This window comes from Poecilia mexicana, unplaced genomic scaffold (assembly GCF_051168715.1).
Source record: "Poecilia mexicana isolate PSO_F unplaced genomic scaffold, ASM5116871v1 scaffold_13, whole genome shotgun sequence".
Lineage (NCBI taxonomy): Eukaryota > Metazoa > Chordata > Actinopteri > Cyprinodontiformes > Poeciliidae > Poecilia > Poecilia mexicana.
Window position 1 is genome coordinate 6,003,634 of NW_028263382.1, and position 26,390 is coordinate 6,030,023.

At 44.1% G+C, this 26,390-nt stretch overlaps 2 protein-coding genes across 2 annotated transcripts; both read right to left on the reverse strand.

Moving 5' to 3' along the window:
* Positions 1–1,733: 1,733 nt before the first annotated feature.
* Positions 1,734–14,399, reverse strand: dvl3b (dishevelled segment polarity protein 3b). Its single transcript, XM_088011551.1, has 15 exons — positions 14,003–14,399; positions 12,004–12,073; positions 11,057–11,190; positions 10,890–10,975; positions 10,680–10,821; positions 8,554–8,650; positions 8,283–8,352; positions 6,396–6,535; positions 6,195–6,271; positions 6,002–6,069; positions 5,833–5,913; positions 5,625–5,759; positions 4,740–4,907; positions 4,102–4,287; positions 1,734–3,614 (listed from the first exon to the last, which is right to left on the reverse strand). Exons 1-15 carry the CDS (start codon positions 14,164–14,166, stop codon positions 3,319–3,321), a joined length of 1,914 nt encoding a protein of 637 aa, XP_087867677.1. The 5' UTR covers positions 14,167–14,399; the 3' UTR covers positions 1,734–3,318.
* Positions 14,400–15,313: 914 nt separating this feature from the next.
* Positions 15,314–26,146, reverse strand: rnpepl1 (arginyl aminopeptidase like 1). Its single transcript, XM_014981044.2, has 11 exons — positions 24,555–26,146; positions 23,350–23,490; positions 23,093–23,244; positions 22,151–22,267; positions 21,087–21,322; positions 19,332–19,445; positions 18,764–18,876; positions 17,470–17,578; positions 17,174–17,401; positions 16,960–17,102; positions 15,314–16,241 (listed from the first exon to the last, which is right to left on the reverse strand). The coding sequence occupies exons 1-11, from the start codon at positions 25,041–25,043 to the stop codon at positions 15,939–15,941; spliced, it is 2,145 nt and encodes a 714-aa protein (XP_014836530.1). The 5' UTR covers positions 25,044–26,146; the 3' UTR covers positions 15,314–15,938.
* Positions 26,147–26,390: the final 244 nt, after the last annotated feature.

Below are 26,390 nucleotides of genomic sequence, written 5' to 3' on the forward strand. Positions count from 1 at the left end.
TCCCTACAATCTTATGAATAAATACCTCACATCCCAACATGCAGAAACATGTCAATCCGATCATGTTTTTAATGATTATTTGGTTTTAAATAAAAAAATATGGGAAGTTATGAATCACAATACTTTCCGTTGTCAGTAATTTTCACGTTCAGGGATTTAATGTTTCTTAGTTTTTATTCAATATTTAAAATACAAAACACATTGGTGTGAACCAGATATATTGTGTTTACACAGTAAAGAAAACATACCAATTTTCAACACCTGAGAACACCGTAGATAGACATAAAACTTATTTTAAAGATATTAATGAATAAAATTCTGGTTATTTAAATACCAAAAGCATCATCAAAATGATCTAATCTAGTTCATCACGGTTATTCACAGATTGACTCAATTATATTTTATTGCTTATTTGGTACGTTTGGCTTTCTATATAGAAGTAACGAATAGCAGTAATTTGATTTGGAGAACGGGTTTGGTTTAATATATTTGAACGTTTGAATAAAATGAGCCTCCCAGAACATCGTCATGTGGAAGAGGCCTTGAAGAAAAACATTCAGCCTCCTGGAATCTGATCACACCGGAAAACTGTAGATTTATTCCCCGCGGACGTTTCCTCGGGCGGTAGCAGGAGCTGAAGCGGTTATTTCGGCTCACACTGAGACACCGAGCCGCTGTTTGGTTCGGGTTTCCCTTCACCACTGAATCACAGCGCCTGGAGTCACCGCCCAGTCACGTAGCTGACGCTCCTTTTAAACACAACGCTAACCACAATGCAGTACCTTAAAATTCACAAAATAATGGAAATTATTTGAGTTAGCTATTCTGTCTGAATGCCGAACCAGAGGGAGGATTCTCCAGATTAAAAATGGACCGTGTTTTAATTCACAGCAGTCAGAACCGGTTTGATGAACTACGCTACACTTAAATCTGGCATTTTTAAACCTAGTTCGGGCTAGCCGTTAGCGGCTAACTGCTAACGTTACCGCAGCTGTCTGGCGGTCAGTCCGCCACTGCAGCGCAGACAGACGCACAAACGGACTGTCGGTGTCCCCTTCCCTCCGTCTCCTCACCTCCTCCGGTGGCAGCAACGATGTTTCCCGACCCCGTCCTTCATTTCCCGCGGGGCCCGTCATCACTTTATCGGAGTGATTGACCGTGGAACTCGGACTCTGCGTCTCCGCCGTTTCGGGGGTAAGATGTCGGCGGCAGAAGCGGCGCGTCAGCTGATGGAGACCGGCCGCGTCCCATTCAGAGCACCGCCCTGCGGCGCTCCACGGTATGGAAAGCAGATAGGGCCAAAATTACGAGTAAAACAATTATGTAAGCTAGAAATATTTCAAAAAATAATTTAAATGAATAATGAGGGGGTAGCATGTTATATGTCTGGTATTCTGTATGCTAAAGAATGTCCTTAGTAACAAAAGGAGTCACAATAAAACAGACCTTGTATAGATATTATTTGTTCCCATCAAGCACATTTCAATTCAAAGTGTCACATTCATTGTAATCAGCCAGTAGCTACATTTCCATTACAATTATGTGCAAAATGTTGTCGCTATTCTGTTAATGTAAAAGAAACAAACACACGCATAATTGGGGTGTTTGCATTAAATAACAGTCACAATTAATCTGTCTGTTCCTTCTCATTTGAAACTTTCACCTTTTGTAGTGTCAAAACAGGTGAAACTCCTGACTTTTAAAGATATGAGGAAATCACAGTTATACACAGATTTCTATGAAAGCTATGTGAACTTTATTCCAAATCTAATTCATCATTTAAGGTTTTACTATCTGGTTGTATACATATAACACAGTGAACACATTTTATACAACTGCTTTCACTAAACAGATCAGTCTTTGTTCTTCACAAAACTCAAATGTCTGAGAGCCTTCGGTCTGTGATTTGGTACCGTATTTAACCTTTATGTAAAATCATTTTCACTGACCCGTTTCATTGGTTTTGGAATGTAGAGGAAAAGCTACAGCTCTGCTTCTCTGGGTTCTCCAGTTAGACAAACATGGACGTTTTAAGTCATGAGGAGACGAGAACAAGGACTCATAAATAATCCACACGTCGGTTTCTGCAGTAAATGTTTGGAACAAACAGTTCATAAATAAACATGTTAAATAAATAAATAATGAATAAATATAAACATAATCAGCTCAGTAACAGGCAGCGTGACAGCATGTGATTTACATACAGGAACATCAGGAATAATTTACAACCATCCCAGGATGCAGGAGAGACTCAGAACGTCGCTCAGAGAGAAAAGCAGCACATGCTTTGATTTGGTTAGTTCAGAGAGTCCAGTCCGAGTCAGATCCAGGTCCGAGTCAGATCCAGGTCCGAGTCAGATCCAGGTCCGAGTCAGATCCAGGTCCGAGTCAGATCCAGGTCCGAGTCAGGTCCAGGTCCGAGTCAGGTCCAGGTCCGAGCCAGGTCCAGGTCCCAGTTAGGTTCAGGTCTCAGTCAGAGCAAGGGCCGAGTGAGAGCCAGGTAAATCTGGTTTGGTTCTCAGTCAGGTTCAGTTCTCAGGTTTGGTTCTCAGTCAGGTTCAGTTCTCAGGTTTGGTTCTCAGTCAGGTTTAGTTCTCAGGTTTGGTTCTCAGTCAGGTTTGGTTCTCAGTCAGGTTCAGTTCTCAGGTTTGGTTCTCAGTCCGGTTTAGTTCTCAGGTTTGGTTCTCAGTCCGGTTTAGTTCTCAGGTTTGGTTCTCAGTCAGGTTTGGTTCTCAGTCAGGTTCAGTTCTCAGGTTTGGTTCTCAGTCAGGTTCAGTTCTCAGGTTTGGTTCTCAGTCAGGTTTAGTTCTCAGGTTTGGTTCTCAGTCAGGTTTGGTTCTCAGTCAGGTTCAGTTCTCAGGTTTGGTTCTCAGTCAGGTTTGGTTCTCAGTCAGGTTCAGTTCTCAGGTTTGGTTCTCAGGCAGGTTCAGTTCTCAGGTTTGGTTCTCAGTCCGGTTTAGTTCTCAGGTTTGGTTCTCAGTCCGGTTTAGTTCTCAGGTTTGGTTCTCAGTCAGGTTCAGTTCTCAGGTTTGGTTCTCAGTCAGGTTCAGTTCTCAGGTTTGGTTCTCAGTCCGGTTCAGTTCTCAGGTTTGGTTCTCAGTCCGGTTCAGTTCTCAGGTTTGGTTCTCAGTCAGGTTCAGGATGGTTTTGTCTAGTTTCAGGTTTGATCAGAGCCCGGTCTCGTTCTTGTCAGGTCCAGGTCTTCACAGTGACTCAATGTGCCTCAATCTTTTTCAGTTCGTTTCAGCTTCAGTTGAAAAAGTAAATTTAATCATGTCTCCAGGTCACCTGCCAGGATATGACATCATCGTCACTGGGTCACATGACATCTACAAAGAGGTCGCTGGGGTTTCCCATGGCCAAACGGAAGGACTGTCGAGAGATTTCCGGTTGGATCGATGAAAAGTCACGGTGCTGACCTTGAGACGGCATTAGGATGTCTTTGTCACCATGGGAACCGGAGAAGGAGGTGGGCGGTCCCTGAGCGCTGCCATCACTCAGACAGTCGGCCATCTTGTGCTGAGTGTTCGCTTCCTGGTTGGCAGATTCCTGCTGTGTTCCTCCTTTTCCCTCCTTCTGATCGTCGCTGAAGTCTGATTGGCTACTGCGACTTCCTGCAGGACCAATGAACACATGATGTCATCGTTTCAATCAGAACCCGAGAGGCGATACCGAGGTTTCATCAGGGTCTTCCAGACATAAACATTCAAACAAAACGCAGTGTTGATATCAGCCTTTAGTTTCTGTGGCATAGGAAGACATCCTGAAATTTCTTTCCCAGACTGTCTGTGAATCCTTTAATATATAAGATGCAACAGCAAAATGACGTACCCTGTCCTGAGTCCCATACACTTGATCCCATTACACAGCTCCTATTCATAAAGGGAGCGCTAAAATCCCATAGACACGACAGAACCTGATGTTCAACACAATCTGCTTTTATCCCTCAAATGTAGTCACTGTTTTCAATGTTCAAGGACGGATGGCAAGATAGCAACTGATCAGACACACATGATCAAGCAGCGGCGTTAGCTAAACAAATACATACAGGATGCCACATACTGACACAAACCTTATGAAAAACTAGAAAACGTCCTGTACCTTCGCTGTGATGACTCCTGCCTCCTCCTGCCCCACAGGCCGGCAGCTGGTGCAGCGGGTGGGGCGAGCTGTAGGGGTGAGGGATGGGGTACTGGTAGGGGAAGGCTGGGGGGTCGCAGTCAGTTCCTCCTCCTGCTTCTCCAGAGGATCCGTCTTCGCGGTCGAGCAGAGACATGGCAGCCAGATCTGAAAGGAGCAGCAACAGCGAAATAGGAACATTTCTGCTGTTGGAAACTTTGGTTTTTATTTTCTTATCATCAGACTACAGTAGAGTCCAGACCTTTTGAATAAAAATTGATAAATTTATAACAATAAACCTCTGAAAGTGACATTAATTACATAAAACAGTTTAACATGACCTACTGGCTTTTTCTTCTGTGTCGCCATCTTATGTTCATTGACGGTACTGCAGGTGAATGTTCAAGACTGCACCAACCAACCAAAACAACTTCTCTTTCTATTAACACATTTAATTGAAGGTTTCCCTTTTATTTTTAAAGAGGACATCAGTTGAGGACAAAACGCCACAGACTCCAGGTGATCTCAGCACACTGACTATTTAAAGGTCTTCTTATTTCAAAGAGTAATAACTATAGTTAGGTCTCTAGTGTGGACAGCTCTGTGGCCCCAGCTCCTACCTCCACACAGGTCTCCGAACACGTAGTAGCACTGCTCTGAGAAGGTGACCTTGTTGACGGTGTGTCGGATGAATCCGGCTTTCAGCAGGTTTCCGGCGTACTTACGAGCTTCGCGCCGGTCGGTAAAACCTTCGACGTTACGGTGGAGCCAGTCCACCACGTCCGAACCTGGACAGATAGAAGGTAAATGTATCCGTCTCCTTTCACAGTTCTGACAGGAATCTTTATACAGAGATTATTTCATGTTGGTTAAACAGAATGTTTTTATTGGTGAGAATCTTAGGTGGTTCTCCACCTGATAGTTCGGTAAACTCGGCTCGAGTGGTGACCAAAACAACATTTGTTTAATTTTCAGCTATTGTGGTTCTCATTCTTTTTGCTCCGAGTCAAACCAACCAAACCGTTTGAGCAACATCTTCCCCTCCTGGCCTGTGGGGGTGCTGCACCAAGAACCACTGAAGGAAACGACACAAAAAACCTCTGAAGACACTAAGAGCAACTTCCTTCTTCATAAAAAGGAAACAAAAATGAAGTGGCATCAGATTTACTCTTTTGTCTTTGGAGAAAGACACGAGCCATTTCTCCTGCTACTGCTAGGCTAGAAAATTTGGTTTTATTTACCCAGAATGCCCTGCGCTGTAGTCCACTTTCTGCTTTTGGAGCGGTCTCTGGTCCACTTGGCGTTCACATCTGTTTTCTAATTCACTTCGACTAAACCAAAACTTAGGTTTGTAGATGGACCAGATTTCACTTTTTTGGTCCACATAAGAATTCAATTCACACCTTCGCAAATGAACTAGAGTTTGATAAAAGTGGATTAAACAGGACTGGTGTGAATGAGACATTCCTCAGACTCTCAGATCCAGATCTAGTACATCTTCTCACCAATGAAAGCGTTGGGGATGGTAATCTTCAGCCACATCCTGTCTCGAACCTCCAGCCCTGACTCTGGATTGGCCATCGCCTTGACGACCACCGTCATGTCACTGTGGATGTTGAGGTGGTTTTCTTCATGCACACCTGGAGAACAGCAGGAAGTTAAAATGTGACGGACGGGTTAACAATAGAAGAGAGGTGCAGAGTCGAGACATACTGTAGTGTGGGGGGAGTTTCCCGGTCATGGCGGCCGTGTGGGACACCCAGGCAGCCGGGTCGATGGGGCGGACCGGTTCACCTGCACGGTTTTACAGGACAGACCGTTTTAACGAGCTGGATCACATTCAACAGTATCAAACTAAACCTACACATCCTCCCTGACTCACTTCTGGGCAGCGTGAAGCAACTTCGCGGGTTTGGATCCCAACACTTTGCCACAGTTAATGTCACCGAACTAAAAGGAAGGAGAGAAACAGCTCAGCTTGAGTCTCAAAGGTTGTGTCTGGATGAAAAGTCATCCTGAGCTGCAGAACAGAGGAGGACAGACTGTAGTGGTCAGTGGTTTTAATTAAGCCTCACCCCGGCTGGTGGACGATCTCTCTCAGAACCCGGACTGCGTCGTCATTACTCATGTTCTCAAAGTTGATATCATTCACCTGAGTGAACAGAATCACAGTGAGAATCACCAGAGTAACAAAGGACTCTCTGAAGTCCAAAGAGCTTCAGAGAGTCTTGGCTTCAGCCTAGACGGTCCAAACCAGAACTTGGTGTCGGCCCTACCTGCAGCAGCATGTCTCCAGGCTCGATGCGTCCATCTGCTGCTACAGCTCCTCCCTTCATGATGGAGCCAATGTAAATCCCTCCATCTCCTCTGTCGTTACTCTGACCAACGATGCTGATGCCCAGGAAGTTATACCTCTCTGAGGAACAGGCGGCGTTAGTCTGACCGCACAGAACAGTCAAACCTCACTGGCATCATACTCAGGATGCAAACATCTCATGAAATAAAGGTCTCCTTCTGAAGAACTTAAACTTCTGTTCAACCCAACAACACAGCAACCAGACAGAACCAGAACTCTGAACTGGGTTTTAAATGATCTCATCAGGTCACGCTCCGGTCAGTATCTAGCGACCCAGTTAGCTCTGGGTCTTATTGGATTCAGAGGACCTGGAGAGAACCAATCAAACTGTAAACCAACCGCCATGTTTGAGCAGAACCTGATCCATTCTACTGCCAAAGCTGCTGAGGACCGGTTTTAGACTCTACTGGATCTGATTCTCACCGTTCTGAACCTGGTTCAGATTCTACTGTACCTGATCCAGACAGTATTTAGCCTGTTTGAAACCTTATTGGATCTGATCTAAAGACTTATGAACATCGTTTAAGGATTGATCCAACAGAACCGGTGGGGCAGAACTGGTCTGTCATAGACCTGGTCCAGGAAGGTTTAGGGATTGTTCTGAACTCTGATACGATCCATCTACCTACAAACCTGATTGAGAACCCCAACTGGACCTGATCTGTGTTGGACAGATAGCTGACCTAATCTAGACTGTAGTGGACCAGATCCAGTCCAAGAGAACCTTTGGACCAATCTTGGACTGCAGTAGACCTAATTTAGGATATTTTGGATGTAGGTTAAACTCAAACAGAACATGAGGAGCAGTTTTCAACTTCAATAAACCTAATTTAAGTTGTTTTTTTTGGATCTGGTTTAAATTGAAAGAAACTTCTGGAGAAGTTTTGAATTGGACTCAATGTAATTTAGGCTGTTTTGTTTGGACCAAGCTGAGACTCAAAGGAAACCTCTGGAGCAAGTTTGGACTATGATGGAGCTAATTTAGGATGTTTTAGACCTGACCCAGACCCAGACCCAAAACACATGGGGAGCAGTTGTAGATGCCGATGAACCTATACTAGACATTTGTGAAACATGGGTTTTACTAATGGGATTCAGGATGACAAGATCTGTTCTGGACTTTCTTTTCCTTATCTAGATCGTTTGGGCCGGTTCTGGACTCTCTTTGTCCTTATCTAGACCGTTTGGGCCGGTTCTGGACTCTCTTTGTCCTTATCTAGACCGTTTGGGCCGGTTCTGGACTCTCTTTGTCCTTATCTAGACCGTTTGGGCCGGTTCTGGACTCTCTTTGTCCTTATCTAGACCGTTTGGGCCGGTTCTGGACTCTCTTTGTCCTTATCTAGACCGTTTGGGCCGGTTCTGGACTCTCTTTGTCCTTATCTAGATCGTTTGGGCTGGTTCTGGACTCTTTGTCCTTATCAAGACCGCTTGGGCCGGTTCTGGACTCTTTGTCCTTATCAAGACCGTTTGGGCCGGTTCTGGACTCTTTGTCCTTATCAAGACCGCTTGGGCCGGTTCTGGACTCTTTGTCCTTATCAAGACCGCTTGGGCCGGTTCTGGACTCTTTGTCCTTATCTAGACCGTTTGGGCCGGTTCTGGACTCTCTTTGTCCTTATCTAGATCGTTTGGGCCGGTTCTGGACTCTTTGTCCTTATCAAGACCGCTTGGGCCGGTTCTGGACTCTTTGTCCTTATCAAGACCGTTTGGGCCAGTTCTGGACTCGGTCAGACCTGACCCTGACAGCAGTAGACCTAAACAAGGCTGTATGTGTCCTGATCCAATCCGCTGCTAACCTTTCTGTACTCACCCATGTTGAGGGTTACAGTGATGATGTTGAGCGACATGGTGGAGTCAGTGACGCTGCTGAAAGACGCCGACTGATGGACAGACGGATAGAGGCAGGCAGAGAGGGAGACAGGTGGACAGAGAGACAGGACAGGAAGATGAGGGACACGTCAGTGACAGGAAGTCCAGATGGAAACAGCCGCCCTGCATCAGGCGTCATAAAGACACACTTATACAGACAACCAGGACCTCACCTTGTGCGTGTGTGTGTGTGTGTGTGTGTGTGTGTTTACCTTTTCCATCCGTGGAGTTTTTGGTTTTCGGTGGCGACGCCGCTGTCGCCTGATGAGTCTTGGCGAGGAGCTGCTCTGGCCTGTTGATTGGCTGAATCTGGTTTGACATCACAGACAGAATTTTGATTGGTCAAAAAAACACAAATCTAAAAACGCAACAAAGATTTTATAGAAATATAAAAGCAGGAAATCCTAATTAAAACATGTATTTGAAGCAGACGGTAAAATTAATCAAAGATGAATAAAAATAAAAGCTTTTTAAAAGGATAAACAGACAAATATATAAACATAGTCGAGCCCCAATTATTCACTGGTTTTTCTAAGGAATGTAGCTCCAAATTATCGATGGAAAATTTGCTTATTTTTCCCCCCAGTAGTCAGAGATTTAACAAAAAGTTGCTATAATTTCATAAAATTATATTTGCAACTTGGAAAGATCACATCAATATATAAAATAATGAATAAAAAAAATCAAAATACAAATAATTATTTAATAAAAAACAAATTCAGGTTTTATAAAACAAATTTCTAATTTTGAAAACAAATAAAAAACTTGCTTACCTGTCAGAAATGAATCACTTTTAATAAAAAATCAACACATTTCCAACAGAGAGAGGAAAATCTGACTTTACAAATAATTAAATAAAGGACAGCAAAACTCCAAACCTGTTTAAAAATTAGAACAAGATTTAAAATGTTTGTGTAAAGATTGTAAATCTGGCAGCAGGTGGAGTCCATCACTGATGGAAATCAGAGTCTAAATGAGGAAATCGATCAGGAACACATTATTTCTGCTCTCAGATCAGCTGGGATGGCTTTATCTGCAGCACAATACAAAAGGCAGCGCTGGTCACATGACACGCAGCAGCCAATCAGAGCCCAGGGCGTGAACAGGTTTACTGGGGCAGAAAAAATGACCTGCAGGCAGGTGAATGTGTGTCAGAGGAATGGGCCAATCACAGCGAGAGCTGCTGCTGAGGTCATTGGGTCACATGACACAGCCTTTAAAGGAGCAGTACCGTTTTTACACGTCACAGAACCAGAACCACAGGAAGGAAGAGTTTGGGTTCTCCCAGGAGTTCTGACTTCAACAGGTTTACGAGCCTGATGCCGCTGCAGCAAACGCACCGTGATGCATTCAGGGACACACCCATAACTGGAAATGCTCCAGACTGACAAACAGAAGTACGCTGCTGTGAAAAAGTATTTGCTTTTTTTTATCAAACTTTGTTTCAGATCATTAAATAAAACAGTAAACAAAACAGTTTGTTGTTGTTTTTTTTAAAAAAAAACAGTCAAAAAGTGTCAAAGTAAACAAAACACAGCGTTTGAAGTGGCCTAGTCAAACCATGGGTCTCAATATGATTTAAAAAGTCACTTAAAAAACTCCTCAGATTGTCTTTTATGGAGCTCAAAACTGTTGAAATCTGCCAGGGACTGTTGGCGCTGTAGGTAAGCCACTCCTTCCGCCAAAACCCCCAATCAATTAAAATGCTTCATCTGCAGAAAGCAGGTAATCTAGGCAACCTTCACACACAGGAAAATGGGACCCAAATCCGACTTTTTCCCAGCAGTCTGAAAGCTCATAAGGCATTTTTTCTGACACTGACATGAGACATGCATAATAATCCTGCACCAGAAGAAGTCAGACAGTAAATCTGGACAGAAACAATGGCTGAAAATTATAATAATGAAGTGATGAAAGCAGTCTGGATTAGGATTAGGGCCACTAAAAGAACAATAAATAAATCTGACTATTTTCTCAGAAATCTGAATTTAATCTTCTCAGGAAAAAAGCCAGAATTTGGAGATTAAAGTCAAAATTTTCATAAAAAAAAGTCAAGATTTGCATAGAAAAGTCAAAATTCTGAGAAAAGAAGTGATAATTCTCAGATTAAAGTCAAACTTCTGAGATTAAAGTCAAAATGTTGAGATCAAAGTCAGAATTCTCATAAAAAACTCAAAATTTAGAGAAAAAAAAAGAAATTCTGAGAAAAAAGTTTAAATTCTTTTATTTATTTTTGGCACTAACCCTGTTCCGTACACCTCACTGCACAACTGACAGATAAGACATACTGCAATACAATAACTATGTAAGAACCGGACCAGAACTGTTTAGGTCTGACCTTCCTCCAGAGTCTTCCTCAGACGAGCAGAAGCTGGTCGTCTCTAACTCGCTGCTCTGCTGATTGGATGAGCTGTCGCCGCCGGCTGGCCCCGCCCCCTTCTGGTCGGCCGCCTGGTGGGCGTGTCCGTTCAGGTGGCCTCCTGTATGCAGACCCCAGCCAATCAGAGACAGCTGGAAGAATTTGGTTTGATTCAGTTGAAGAGCTTACCATCTCTCCGCCGCTGCTTCTCTGAAGATGGAGCAGGCGATTTGACCTCTGACCCCCGCAGGTCATCGTGACAGACGGCCGCAGCGCTGAAGCGGACAGACACATCACATCCTGTCAGCGCGCGGTCGCATCAGCACTATTGGAGCTTAATCCGTGTAGGAACTCACTGGAAGGACGGTGGTCTGGAATCGCCGATGCCGCCGGTCCTCTCGATGGGGGGCGGGGCCAAGCTGGAGGGCGTGGCCACGGAGGGCGTGTCCGACCCCCTGAAGTCCGGAGGACAGGCGTCTGAAGACACCACCTGCAGAGAAGAAGACAGGATCTTAGAGACACCTGGACAGTCCAGGTGTCTCATCAGGTCCAAATGAGACAGACATGAAAAAATAAGGACATATTCAGATTAGATATTAAATAAAATGTAATCATAATGTATAATTTTCTGAATTTTGTTCAGTTTAAAGTTTAGACATTTAGACAGTGACGCCATGGTGAGATCTACAGAGAAGCACTCAGGAAGAAGACTGGCGCAACTTCTGGTCTGGTAAACGGTTTAAAGGTAGAATCTGGAATCAACCGTTTCAATGTGCGGACAAACCTACGAGTGTTTGACCTTCCAAACGTCCTCCAACATGTTTAGGTCTGGCTAAAATCACACAGCAAGATGCTCGCAGCATCCAAACCAGTGCTGCTTAGTGGCTGGACACACTGACGCTAATCCACTAACAACAAAGCTAATTTAGTGATTAGCACTTTAGCTAACTTTAAATATGCTTAGCGCACTTAGCTTTGCCTAAATTCATAGTGCCAGACAAATTTACTTGGCTGTTTTGTAAACTTTCAGTTTTATAAAGTTAAAAATCTGAGTTGAACTTTTGGTTATATCCATGCTCTTATTTTGAAATCTGTTTACGCAGCAGTTCCATTTCCTCTCCTGGCATTCTCCACCTGTGACGCAGTGCAGGTGTTAGTGGATGTAAAGTTTATGATTAGCTTGTCTAACTTTTCAATTAGCAATGCCCTCTACTGGTGATATTCAGAGAACTGGAGGTTTAACTGGACGTCCTGATGTTTTCATGACTGATCGTCCATCTGAGAGGTTCTGAGCGGTTCTGACCCAACAGACGACCCGTCCGTTGACACAAGGCAGCCGAGCTTCATCGTCACTGATCTCCTCTTTCACCACCCTGAAACACACCATCATCATCGTCATCATTACTGTCATCATCTTCATAAATCACTTCATATTCTATATAACTCTCTGATTTTACCATATCTATCATATTGCTGTGAAGTGTGGGGAGTTAATTACAAGAGCTCTTTACATCCGGTAACCGTCCTACAGAAACGAGCCATTAGAATCATCCATAATGTCGGTTATTATGAGCATACAAACCCGCTCTTCATAAAATCCAGAATTCTCAAATTTGACGAGCTTGTAGAATTTAAAATGGCTCAGTTTATGTTCAAAGTATCTAAAAAGTTGTTACCTGAGCACATACAGAGCACGTTTTCTGAAAGAGAAGGGGGGTATAACTTAAGGGGTCACTCAAACTTCAAGATCCGCAATTTTAGAACAACAAGAAAAAGCTTCTGTATTTCAATTAAAGGTGTAAAGTTATGGAACAAGTTACATGAAGATTTAAAACAAAGCAATAGTTTAACACAATTCAAAAGAAAGTACAAAGAGGTAATTTTCAATAGATACACATATGGGTGACAGAAAGCAATAAGGTGTGTATTGCAGATAACTTGGTGTAAGGGTTTAGAAAGACAAACCAGCATAAAATGGGAAAATGTATAGGTAAATATTAGTAACTGTTACTTCTGACTGCCACTTTGATTTTGATTTTTTTAATGACAGTAGGACTCTAAAGTTTCAAGTGTTTAGGGGGTAGGAGTTTATAAGTTCTCACTTCTTCCTACCCCATTTTGAGCATGATATGTTAACTGAAACAAAAAAATCTGTATTTTCTCTTCTTTCTTATGCACTCCTTGTTACTGTGCACTATTTTATTTTTATATTTGTATCATGTTCGAATAAAATTTCATTTCATTTCATTTCATTTCATTTCATTTCATTTCATCACTATGAGCATCATGTCATAACTAGAGGTGCAGCAAGATATGATATGAAAACATCCTGAAAATATTTGCCATCTCGTCTGATTAAGTTGTAGTAAAACCTGCCCCAACTACTCTAAGGGTGTGCTAAGCGCTTTAGCAACTTGATAACTTTGAAAATATTCCCACCAGCAGCCATTATAGTCCGCTTTAATTCAACTCTGGTTAATTTGTCCAGAAAGTCCGCTTCGCTCGGGGAGGTGTGAATGCACAATCGAGCCAAAGGAGCTAACGCTTGTCCTCCAAGCTAACTCTGGTTCGGTTAGAAAGCATGCATTCTGGGTAAAATCAACCAAAGCAACCACGCTAGTCTAGCGCTAGCAGGAGAAATGGTTTGTGATCTTTAGCCAACGACCAAAGACAACCACTGAAATCTGACGCCTCCATTTCTGTTTCCATTTTGTGAAGGAAGTTGCACTCAGTGTCTTCTGGTGTTTTTGAGTCATTTCCTTCAGTGGTTCTTGTTACAGCGCCCCCAGAGGTCAGGAAGGGTACCGAGTCTATCGGACTATCAGGTGGGAAAACAGCCGCAAATAATTCTTGACAGACAAGGAATCAGAAATATTTCCCTTAAAAAAAAAATCTGTTCTGAAGTATAAATTTGATCTTTGAAAGTCATAATGCTAGTCTCGTTCTTGTTTTTAAACTGCTACACCTAGAGACAAAAGATCATCATTATCATCATCATGAGCTCACCGCCGACAGTCATCCTCTCATCAGAGGGAATATTAAAGCTTTTGTTTTCATCACAGTTACATAATCACAGCTGCATGAGGAGGATTATATAAACAATCAGCTCATAAACATACAAACAAAGCCTCCCTGCTGATTCATACATGTGTTTATCAGCCTCTCTTGTTTTTCATGATTATTGATCACTGATCATGTGACTGAATCGCCTCCCCCCGCTGGAACACGTGACCTTTGATGCTCAATAAACCCATCTGGATCTGTGTCATCTTCCTGATGGAGGCGTCAGTCACGTGACTCACCCGAAGTCATCATCCACGGACTTGAAGAAGAATTTGGCGTGGGGTCTGTTCAGCACCTGCTTGAAGTCGGCCAGGGTGACGCGCTGCGCGGGCACGCCGATCCGGATCAGGTAGGGGGTTTCCTGGTCCTCCAGGTGGTAGATGACCCGGGTCTCCTCCGCCATGCTGGCCCCGAGGAGCCCCGCACGCGCTTCGACGGGGATGCTGAGACACACCTGCGCGCGCCCCGTTAAGCTCCGGAAGTCTGGTCACGTGACGCCTCACCTGTGCGCTCCCCCCGCCCCCACCTCCAGGAGCTGCGGCTGGTCCCAGGCTGGTTCCGGTCCAGATGTGTCGGTCCAGCTGCAGAGGGGCTCCGGTGATGCTTTCCTCCCGATAGTCAACACTGCACGCGTTAAAACACGCAACTTCCGGTGATGGGCTTCAATATAAAGGTCTCCCCGGTGAAACGAAGCCTAAAAAACCCAAATAAAATCACTTTGTTGAACTTGTTCGATTGGAATTAGGGACATTTGGACGAGTTTATTTATTAAAAATGAATTCCTGCTGTTTATGTTTAATATTTCTTCATTAAGCGACTGACATGTTTGTGTGTTTTTCCAGAAGACTGAGGTTCATCTGATGTTTCAGCACCAGGAAAGTACGACAGCATTTTAGGGAAAAACAAGCAGGAAATTTGCAACAAAAAACTCAAATTTTCCAGGGGGAAAAATGGGAGATTTCTGAGTCAAAAATCTCAGAAGTTTTCTAGAAAAAAAAGTTTCTAGGTTTCAAAAGGCAAACCCTTTCAGCATTTGGAAATTTTCTGAAGTCCAAAAGTTGAAAATTTGCTACAAAAACCCCTCAATTTTTGAGATTAGTCAAAATTTGACATTTGCAAATTTCTGAGTTTTAAAAGTTGAAATATTTTTGACTTTTGAAATCCATACATTTCCATGTTTTCTGAGAATATTATTACAATTTTTGAGTGTTTTGTGGAAATGTACTCTTGTTTCTGTCCTTGTTTCTAATGGCCCCGATACATCATCATAGAAAACAGCTTCAGTTCTGTAGTTTAGTTGAAGTTATAAAGATTTCTTACATGTCTTTAAAATTGGTTTCATTTATGGCACAAAAGCAAAAAAATAATTTCAGACATAAAACACAAACCGGATCTGATTCAGATTTACCTTCAACCCAATTACAAAATGTTCAGTGTAAACAAAGTTTGATTAAATAAAAAACAGTTCTAGACACTTAAAACATTCTAAAGGTTTTGTTTGTTCACAATAAATCAGTTTAATAAAAGAGAAATAAAAACGTAAAATCTCCTTAAGAAGTGGAACACGAATCAAGGCTTTTATTGTGAAAGCAAAGCCACCAGCTTCCTGTGTATTAAATAATAAAACCTTCAGACATCAAAGATCCCGTTAAACATGACAGACCTTACATTTCCGGTCTGACTTCAAAACAAAAGCAGGAAATTAAAGGAACCCTTCAAAATAAATAAATCTGTTTTCTGAAAGTTAAAGATTTTCTTCAGAAAAAAACAAGATGATTTTTTTTTATTTTATTTTCGATGGAGGAAAACAGAATAAATAAAATAATTAACCATCTGCAGAGTGAAGCTGGTTGATAATCAATACAGATTATTGGTCATGTGATCGGGTTTCATTTCATTTCAGTGGTGCGTTCAGGGTCTGCAGGTTCCTGAGGATGTGGCTGGACTGGGTCCAGTTAGCGGGTTTGTTTCACAGTGAGGCGATAAGGCCGCTCCGGTGTTCAGGTCCGGTTCTGGTTCTGGATCAGAATCCAGTCCAGGTTTCTCAAACCGAGGAGAAGAGAAATCTGTTGCATCATTTTCATGAAGTTCTAGAAAATTCTGCTGTTTGTGGACATGATGAAGGAAACTGTTCTGGTTCTGACCCGTTGGGACCCCTGGGGGTCCGGACGGCCGTCAAGCCGACACATTAACGTCCCTGAGCGCCATGGCGGCCGTCGTTCCAGCGGCGGAGGCCGTTGCCGTGGCAGCAGGGCTTTGCAGTGGCGAGCCGGAAGGGGCGGAGCCAGTCAGGATAGGCGGAACCGCGCCGCTCTGATTGGCCGGCGCCGAGCTGCTGGGGAACAGGATGAGCTGCAGCGTCCGTCGCAGGTTGGGATGCAGGCGGCGCTGCGTCTGGTAGAAGATCTCCACGGCAACGCACTTCATCACCCCGGCAACCAGGTCCTCATAGAGCGGCACGGTGTACATCCTGGAAGTCTGCAGGGAGGAACAACAGAAACATGTCCTGGTAGTTACTGAAGCTCTGACGCAGTGCTAAGCTGCTAGCAGCGCAGCTATCTGTTGGTTTAGTGCATCAGCGTCTCAATGAGGGTAGCCATAGTGTGTCCAGAAAATGTATTTAGGGGAAGCTAAGAGCGTTTAGCATTTCTGCTAAGTGTGAAAGCGACTGCCCCTCTTGGATGAAATTCAAAGCGCTAAAGTAAAAATTAGCTCCATGATCATTAGCAAAGCTAATTTTTAGCTCATTTAATTCTTTTAAATAAATGTTCTATTTATTTACGTGTTTTCCTCTCGTCAGTCACAGTTTAACAATCTCTGGACAGTTTCAACAGAAAAATTGTTTCTAAATCAAAAATCATTTCATGTCTAAAAATCTAATCGAATTGAGAGTCACTCAAAGATTCCAGCTCTAGTCATTATCAAAATGGTTGAAATTAGCATTATCTTCTACCAAATAGCATGATGGCTTAGCACTTTAGCATTAGGGGAACTAATGTTTATGATTAGTGCTTTAGGGTTAGCATTCTGTTGGCTAGCAGTGCTCAGCGCTGCATTGACCAAACACCAGCAGCCTGTTTCTGATGCAATATGGCTTCATGAATCAATTCTTCGCATGTTAATAAGATATTCAGATAACTCATACTCTGGCTCCTCTGGTTCGGAGCTGCAGCGAAGCGTCGGTTGTTGTTCTTACGTGTTTGTGCAGGAAGGCTCGGACCCGCGGCAGGTCGGGGTAGAACGTGTTCCTCACCACCATCTGCAGCCAGCGGATCTGGACCTCGGCGTTCAGCCCGTCGAACAGCGCCGAGTAGCAGGCGGACAGACTCGCCATCACCTCTGAAACACACAGCGGCCGTCAGCGACGCTCCAACAGCAGGTGGCGCTGCCGCCGACGTTAAGAGACGCACCGTACGGCAGCGGTGAGTGGTCCAGCATCCGGTCCAGGAACAGAACCACCTGGAAGGTGCTCCAGGCCGACAGGTCAAAGGTCGCGAGTGCCTGCTGGTCGGGCGGGTCGCCGCCTCTCCACAGGTCGCACAGCTCCTGCACCGGCCCGATCAGAGCGCCCCCTGCTGACAGGTCAGGCTCAAACGGCGGCGGGCCGCAACCGCTCAGCCAGCGCTCAAACTCCAGACCTGAGAACAGGAAGTGATGTCACCGAGCAGGAAGCGGAAGGCAGCAGCATGAAACCTACCAGGCGTACCTTCCCTCTGGGAGACGGCGGCGTCCTGCAGCTCCGGGAAGTACCGCAGGAAGTAGGCGATGAGGTCCTGAGCCACAACGCTCTGAAACTTAAACTCTGAGATGTAGTCCTACACACACACACACACACACACACACACACACACAAACACACACACACACACACACACACACACACACACACACACACACACACAAACACACACATTAGTCAGAGAATAGATAAAAAATCAGCGTTGGTTCTGAACATCTCTGAAGTTCACAGAGACAGTTTAGAAAACTAACCTGTAACAATAATAGCTCACTTTCTAAGTTAACCAGAAGAAAAGTTATAGAAAAATCTGAAATTATATTGAATTTAATAACAAAGAGGCAGGCTCACAAATATGCTTATAAAAAATGTCTACAATCCAGCTTTTAGTTTATGTATTCATCTTCAGTGAGTTTAATAGATTAATTAAACTCACCTTGCCACCTAACCTGTCACGCTTTGGGTTTGAAAATACGGGAAATGCCGCCTGGAGTGGGAGGAGAGGGCGAATGAACGAACGTAAGATGGGGTGGAGGGGAGGAAATAGACCAGCGGACTGACGAACCGTTAGACCGGGGGACGAACACGGGGGAAGCAATACGGGATATTTACGACACCTTCACTGGTCACACTCAGAAACTCATCTACCAGCCATGTACGATGCGCTCCGCCACCCGTTTCTTCAGACCGGGATATGAAATGTATTGTGCGGTTCGTCGGTAAAGCTACATTTACACGGTAAGCATCAGCTACTCAGCCGCCCGCCCTGTTCAGGCTATCCGCTCACCTCAGCGCTCTTCCCGCCGTTCGCTTTCAACCAGCAGCCCCGGAGGAGAAATCCTGCCGTACTCCAGGCATTCCCCCAGTCATTTTAAGGATGCTTATTGGTTCCCCAAAAACGATAAAAAGTCGGGCATTATCATCAATCAATAAAATCCCCACGGGCCAATCTTGAAGATTGGACTTTATGCCGCTGAGACTTAGCTTTTGTCAACCACTCAGAGGCGGAAGTGAGAGCTCCGCGCAACGCAAATGAAGTCCCGGCCGGAACACGGTGCGCTAAATAATAAAACATAAATTAACGAAGCTTCGAGGCAGGTAAATTTTCCTCGAGGAATTTTAGTAATCGAGGTACTCGAATCATTCGAGGAATCGTTTCAGCCCTACTGACCACAAACAACCAATCAGGGCCAGGAGGCGGTTCTGCTTTCCTCTGTTAGGGCGGGGCTCCATGTTAGCCCCAGCCTCTAAATGCATCACTGACCTTGAGGAAGCTGTCGAAGCGCCGGACGTCGCCGCTGAGCTCAGACAGGTACGACACGAAGCAGAAGCCTTTCTCATAGGTGAACAGGTTCATCAGCGTGCTGGGGTTCACACCTGCAGGGGAGCAGGAAGGACCCTCACCTGTACAGCTGCACACCGGGGTGTGTGTGTGTGTGTGTGTGTGTGTGTGTGTGTGTGTGTGTGTGTGTGTGTGTGTGTGTGTGTGTGTGTGTGTGTGTGTGTGTGTGTGTGTGTGCGTTTGTTTGTAATACCTTGTGGGGACGATTTTCCTGACATATACTACGTTGTGGGGACCAATTTCCCCACAACGGGGTCAGGGGTCAGAGTTAGGGCTAAGGTATGAATTGAGTTTTGGTTAGGGTTAGGTATGTGATGGTTAGGGTTAGGAAAAGGGTAAAGGTCAGGTTTAGGCTGTAGAAATGAATGGAAGTCAATGGAAAGTCCCCACAAAGATAGCAAAACAAACGTGTGTGTGTGTGTGTGTGTGTGTGTGTGTGTGTGTGTGTGTGTGTGTGTGTGTGTGTGTGTGTGTGTGTGTGTGTGTGTACCTGGCTCAAACTTGACCTGCAGCTTGCTCACAGGGTTGTTGTCTCCAAGGAGACGCAGCTGTCTGTGCAGAGCGTCCAATCGGACCACCGTCTCCAGGCAGGTGAAGGCCTCACCTGGAGACAAAGTTCAGAGTAAAACCCTGACCCCTGATGACCCCTGGTGACCTCTGATAATCCCTGATGACCCCTGATGACCCCTGGTGACCTCTGATAATCCCTGATGACCCCTGGTGACCTCTGATAATCCCTGACGACCCCTGGTGACCTCTGATAATCCCTGATGACCTCTGATAATCCCTGATGACCCCTGACGACCCCTGTGGCCGTAAATGAAGCCCTGCCTTGAACTGATTTCACTTCTGATATCTGAGGTTTGATATGGATCAGATACAGAAAAACAGCTGATTGGTGATAAAACGTTTCTCATTTTAGACACAGACATAAACACGCCTGTCACAATAAATCCGGAAGTGATCCGTGCCATCTTGGTAGGGCAGCGCAGCACAAAGCACAGCGGACCCATGGCTTCGATACCAACGATAAGAAAATGTGTGGATTCTTAGTCAATGTGTGAGAGAACGATACCAGAACAAAATGGCTGCTGTTGGGATCGACCCGTATGAGACGGGGAAGGAAAAGATGTCAGACGATGTGGACAAGCTGCCTCCGATCTCCCGTTATGGTTCAGTGAACAAGAAGAGCTTCACATGGATGCAGACAATCAGTGTTTAATTTGTAAAGGACGAACGAACTCTTGGTGTGAATGACGAAGTTCTGGTGACTGGCAGAGTAAGAACATGTAGCAACAAACACGTAGGCTACATGTCCGTCTAGCTAGCAGATAAAAGCTACATTAGTTAAGTTACTTTAACTAGTTGGGTAGTAAGTACTGCAGTAAATATCACTTATATTTATCTTAATATAAATATCAGAGGCGGGTGGAGTACTCCAATAGCTTTAATGTACTGATATTGTTAATAAATTGTTTATTGTTGTCATAGTAACTGCCTATCAAGATGGCTGTCGGTTACAGAGGTCATGAAAGTGTGACGTCACATGATAATTATCCATTAGCTGTATTATAAAGTGAGCTCAAACATTTCTATTTGCATGATTTTCATTTTTGTCTCATTTCTAGATCAAAACCTGGATGATAAAATCTTCAATTTTTATCATCCCAAGAAAAAAACAATTATAGCAAAATCTAGACTTACTTCATGTGACTGAGGTCAAACTGCTGTGTTTGGTGTTTTGGTCTCAACTAAACCTTTTTTAAAGTCTCTGTTTACAGAAACTTCATTTTATTTGTTATTTATTTATTTTAAAATTTAAAATGTCTTCCAGTTTCAATGTTAAATGCTCATTAGAATTTAAAGTTTATCGATCTTTGAGAATGAGTTATTGGATTATCATTATATTAGTTTAAAATGGTTTCAAAACAATAATATTATCGTTTATTGCAATAACTTCTGGGTCAATTTATCGTCCGATAAAATTTGTTGCGTCAGACCCTGACATAAATGCAATAAAATACAGATTTATTTGATAACTTAAATACACCAATAGTTTGGTCAAGCATGTAAAAACAACTTTAATCTGTTCACTCAGCAGTAAAAATAAATAATAAAGTGCAACTGAGAAAAATAAACTCCAACAAACCTTCAAATGGTTCAGAAAGTGCAATCAGGATTTTTAAATGTAATGTGAAATAAAGCGTAGAACCAGACTGAGTAGATGTGGTGGGCGTGGCCTCACCGTACGCCTCCGTGGTGATGCGGCGCTGCGCGTACGTGGCCAGGCCTTCGCTCAGCCACATCTCCTCCCAGGTGGCGTTGGTGACGGCGTTCCCGAACCAGCCGTGTGCGATCTCATGGATGACGTCGATCAGCAGGAACTCGCTGCTCTCCAGGATGGAGGCGATGATGAAGGTGAGGCACGGGTTCTCCATGGCAACGATGGGGAAGGAAGGCGGCAGGAAGACGATGTCGCACCTGCAGAGTTCGGTAGCAACTAGTTACATTTACTCAGTTACCTTTACCCGAGAAACTTTTTGAAAAAAATTTACTTTTCGGAGTGTTTTTACTTTTACTTGAGTAAAATTTTCGACCCACTGAATGTAAAACATGTTTTAACCAAACGCAGACTCACACCTGCAGTTTGTGTTAAAGTTTAATTAGTCTTTAGTGAAAGAAACTGATTTGGAAAAAAAATTGCCTGATTTTGTTATTTTTTTGTTACGTGAATTATTGTGGGGTTGCACAGGGGTCTCTCTGCATGGAGTCTGCATGTTCTCCCTGTGCATGCTGGGTTCTCTCTGGGTACTCCAGCTTCCTCCCACAGTCCAAACACATGACTGTCAGGTTGATTGGTTTCCCTAAATTCTCCCTAGGTGTGTGTGAGTGTCCATGGTTGTTTGTCCTGCGACAGACTGGCGACCTGTCCAGGTGACCCCGCCTCTCGCCCAAAATGTTCGCTGGAGAGGCAGAAGTTTCTCCTGACCACACCTGGGACAAGGACGTTAGGAAATGGATGGATGGATACAATTATTGCCATTTGGTCCTTAAAATACCTAAATTTCTGCTTAACTTTATATTTAGGTCCGTCTGATCATGTAATTTTTCAATATTAATTGAGAATTTGATCAGGTAATCAGTAATTCATTAGATATTTTGCCAAATACTTTTTACTTTTACTTGAGTAAAAATATGTTTAAGTATTTCTAATTTTAACTGAGTCTAATGTTTGGATACTCTCCCCCTCTGAGCCCGGCGCCCCCTGCTGTCAGGTCGACGTTTGTGTCCGTTGGGTTTCAGACTCACCTGCCCCACAGGTACGGTCCAAACAGGTCCTCTGCCACGCCCAGCCAGCGCTCCACGCTGCCCCCTAGCTTCTTCACGGCGCAGGACAGCAGGCAAGGCTCCGCCCAAACACGACTCCTGCAGACAGAGGAAGTAAAAAAAACGTTTTTACCCCGACTTCCTGCTGGAGGAGAAAAAAAGAACTCTGGCTACAGATTATTAGCATTCACTTTAGCTAAAAAGTTGTTGACATAATGCACTAAATATTAAATGTAACCTTTACATATAAAAGGAAAAGCAACACAGTGCTTTCCACACCAAGACAACCAGATATTGTCAGGAAAAAGTTACAACTAAGAAACACGACAGAAATGGAAGCTATGCTAGCTTGACTTTGAGAATGTTAACATGATTTTTTGGTAAATTTAGATTAAATTAAAAGTTTAGATTTTATCTGGAAACATGTATTTAGGAGAAGCTAACTGTGCTAAATGTTTCCTTGTTAGCATAAATGCTAAGCTAAAGATTAGTGTCGCTATTAGTTTAACATGAACTCACCAATGTTTGGACTTATTCAACTGATTAGTGTGGGAGGTCATTACTTTCCAATATTTATCTTTTACACAATACATTTTTCAAATATTGTTTTTCTTGAGGCCAGAATAATCAAAATTACAAGATATTACAATTTATAATATTTTACTAAGCATGACAAATTTATGAGTTTCACTTTTGAAAATAAGAGACAAAAATACCGAATTTGTTGTCTATTCATTTTTTAAGTACTTGAATATGTTTATAATGAATATCTGATGATTATCTAAATTTGATGAAACACCCCCCCCAGAAAAAATATTAAAAATTGACAAAATTTAAATTCACTGAGTTGAGAATAAATTTAAACATTTGGAATATTTTCCACTGTTTTACTCGGTGCTCAGTAGCGTCCAGGTGACCTCTGACCTGGGCCCGATGTCCATGTGCTGGAGCTCTCCAGCCACCAGCGCCACCAGGTAGGACGGGACCGGGAACTCCATGGAGAACTGGAAGATCCGGTCCAGTTTGGAGTAAGAGCTCCGGGACGCGCTCATCAGAACCGTCACGCCGTCCGGAACCTGAGCAGGAAGTTCCATTTTGTTTTTAACACGTCTTCCCCAACCGACACGCCTCACTTCGCTGACCGGACCCGTCCCAACAGAACAGAACCGAACAGAACTCACCCGGATGGAGGCGGAGTAGGTGCTCTTCACCGCCGGCGTGTCGAAACACGGGAAGAAGGAGCGATTACACACCGAGTGTCCCTGAGTGAAGACCAGAGGACGGGACTGACCGCAGGTCAGCTCCGAGTCCAGCCACCAGATCTGAGGTCACACAGAGGTCAGAGGTCAGACAGAGGCCAGGATGTCAGTCATTAGGAGAAGATCGGGTCCAAACGTCCAGAAACTCTGACCGGAGTTTTCTGCCTCAGTGACCCAGGCTGAGACAAAGATCAGAAACCAGTTCCAAACCGGTCTGAAAGCAACGCAAACCCGTCCCAACAGTGTGAACATAGTACAGATCCAAGTCCAAAACCAATCTGAAACCAGTTTAAAACTAAATCTGAAACCAGTTTGAAAAAAAGTCTGAAACCAGTTTAAAACTAAATCTGAAACCAGTTTGAAAAAAAGTCTGAAACTAGTTTAAAACTAAATCTGAAACTAGTTTAAAACTAAATCTGAAACCAGTTTGAAAAAAAGTCTGAAACTAGTTTAAAACTAAATCTGAAACCAGTTTGAAAAAAAGTCTGAAACTAGTTTAAAACTAAATCTGAAACTAGTTTAAAACTAAGTCTGAAACCAGTTTGAAAAAAAGTCTGAAACTAGTTTAAAACTAAATCTGAAACCAGTTTGAAAAAAAGTCTGAAACTAGTTTAAAACTAAGTCTGAAACCAGTTTGAAAGAAAGTCTGAAACTAGTTTAAAACTAAATCTGAAACCAGTTTGAAAAAAAGTCTGAAACTAGTTTAAAACTAAATCTGAAACCAGTTTGAAACTAAATCTGAAACTTAGTTTAAAACTAAATCTGAAACCAGTTTGAAAGAAAGTCTGAAACCAGTTTAAAACTAAATCTGAAACCAGTTTGAAAGAAAGTCTGAAACTAGTTTAAAACTAAATCTGAAACTAGTTTAAAACTAAATCTGAAACTAGTTTAAAACTAAATCTGAAACCAGTTTGAAAGAAAGTCTGAAACTAGTTTAAAACTAAGTCTGAAACTAGTTTAAAACTAAATCTGAAACTAGTTTAAAACTAAATCTGAAACTAGTTTAAAACTAAATCTGAGGTGCTGCTGCCAGTTTGAAACTAGTTTGAAACAAAGTCTTGAACCAGTCTGAGCCCACTGATGCAGTGGGACCTAAACCAGTCAGAGGAAGTGGTGTGTGTTCTCACCGCCGGGCCGTCCGTGGTCGTGTAGCGGACGGTGACCTGGATCAGCTGTTCGGGTCGCAGCGCTCCGGCCGGCAGGCTGATGACGAGCGAGGACCCGTAGTCGGTGAACGGGTCGACCCGGTAGGTGAGGGACGCCGGCTCGTCCTTTCCGTCCCCGGGAACCTTACAGTCTATGGAGTGGATCAACAGCGACGGGTGGGAGTCCAGGACGAGGGCGCTGACCCCCGGCTGGACCGGAACCAGGTCCAGAACCAGCCAGCCGCTCATCTCCTTCGCTGCAAAGTTCAGCCGCAGATCCAGGTGAAAGTGGCGCAGCCGGAAGCTCCTGAAGTTGGAGGCCGACGCCACGTCCACCAGGGGGCAGCGCGCGGCGCCGGGCCTCGGACCGGCCGAGGGCGGCTTGGGTTCGCCGGCGCAGCGCCCGCCGGACACCGGCAGCGCCTTCCGGCAGCAGCACAACGAGGGAGAGGTCTGCGTGAGTTCTGCCATGTTCTGCTGGACAGCAGAACCGAACCGGGCCGCAGATGGCCTAATCCAAGGTTAATCCCAGGTTAAACCTGGGTTCAAACCCGGGATTATCTCAATTCAAACCAAAACTACACCTGGTTTAGACCTGGACTGAAACCGGTTTACATCAAACCCATATTAGACTGGGATTAACCCAATTACCAGAACCAAACCTGACTTTGTACTTAAGCTTCCTAAATCCTGGACTAAACCCAACTATGTTTGACTTAACCCGATTTGGACCAAAACAGAACCAGATGTTTTTTTAGTTCAGGACAAGCTTGACCTTCGACCCAGGAAGTGCATCTACTGGTTACCAGTACACCCAGTCCAGATTGAACCCATTTTCAATAAACCAGAACCTCGAACTAGAACCGGTAAACCGGTCCGGTTGTAGTCTGGTTTACGGAACCCAGTCGGCCTACCGAACCGATAACCAGTCCAATTCACCTGCAGCAGAACTTTTTCCACTTGAACTCTGATCCAAACACAGTTTAGCGAACTGTCCAGCCCAGTTCTCCGGTCCGGACGACATTAAAACCCAGTGAATAGGTCCGGCAGTGGCCCAACGCCAGATGGAGTTGTGCAGAACGGAGCCGAACCGAACTGAGTCAAAGGGTTCCGTCTCCTTGACCCGGTTCCCTGCAGAGCGAGCCTCGGCCCCGCAGACAGAGTTCCGGACCGTTAAGTAAAATCCATCTGGACGGAACCGGACCAGCACCGGCTCCTTCGCTCCCGGTCCGGCTCGCAGAGGCGGGAAGGTTCCGGTGGACCGGGGCCAGAGGACAGAGTGTCCCCGGAGAACAAAGACCGACGGAGACCGGAGGACCGCGGAGGACAAACAGGAAGTACCAGAAAGTTTCTGCTGGCCGCCAGAGGGCGCTGTGGGGGCGAGGAGAGGAGGACAGCCGGGAGACCGGAGAGGCTGCGGGGGACAAACATCCATCCAGTGGTCTGTCCATCCGGCCAAAACATTATAAATCAATTCCTTACGGTTCAACAATCACCAATAAAGAAAAAAGAAAACAAAAACTTAAACAAAAAAACAAGGAAAAGAACCTTTTCCAGAACCACTTACCTGTTTGACCGAACCGCACGTCACGGTATGGAGCTACAACGGAGCGTAAATTTGTTCAAAAGAAAAAGATATATATATGAAAAAATAAGGTTTGGACAAAAGATTTGACACCGAAAAATGTTTTTGAAACAGAAAAAAAGTTTTAAACTGAAAAATAAGATTTCAAATTAAAATAAAGTTTTGAAATTGAAAAATTATATTTCAGCTCTTTCATCTCAAATCTACTCAAATATATGTGCTGAAAAATAGAC

Bases quoted from the DNA above. Each gene is read 5' to 3' on its own strand.
- rnpepl1 (XM_014981044.2), bottom strand. From the start codon at position 25,043: ATGGCAGAACTCACGCAGACCTCTCCCTCGTTGTGCTGCTGCCGGAAG. The intron at 19,446-21,086 runs GTGAGGCCACGC...CTTTGTCTCCAG, and splicing joins CATCACCACGGAGGCGTACG to GTGAGGCCTTCACCTGCCTG. The intron at 18,877-19,331 runs GTACACACACAC...GCTCCCCTGCAG, and splicing joins GCAGGTCAAGTTTGAGCCAG to GTGTGAACCCCAGCACGCTG.
- dvl3b (XM_088011551.1), bottom strand. From the start codon at position 14,166: ATGGCGGAGGAGACCCGGGTCATCTACCACCTGGAGGACCAGGAAACC. The intron at 6,272-6,395 runs GTAGGGCCGACA...CTGTTCACTCAG, and splicing joins CTGGAGACATGCTGCTGCAG to GTGAATGATATCAACTTTGA. The intron at 5,914-6,001 runs GTGAGTCAGGGA...AAAACCGTGCAG, and splicing joins TTGCTTCACGCTGCCCAGAA to GTGAACCGGTCCGCCCCATC.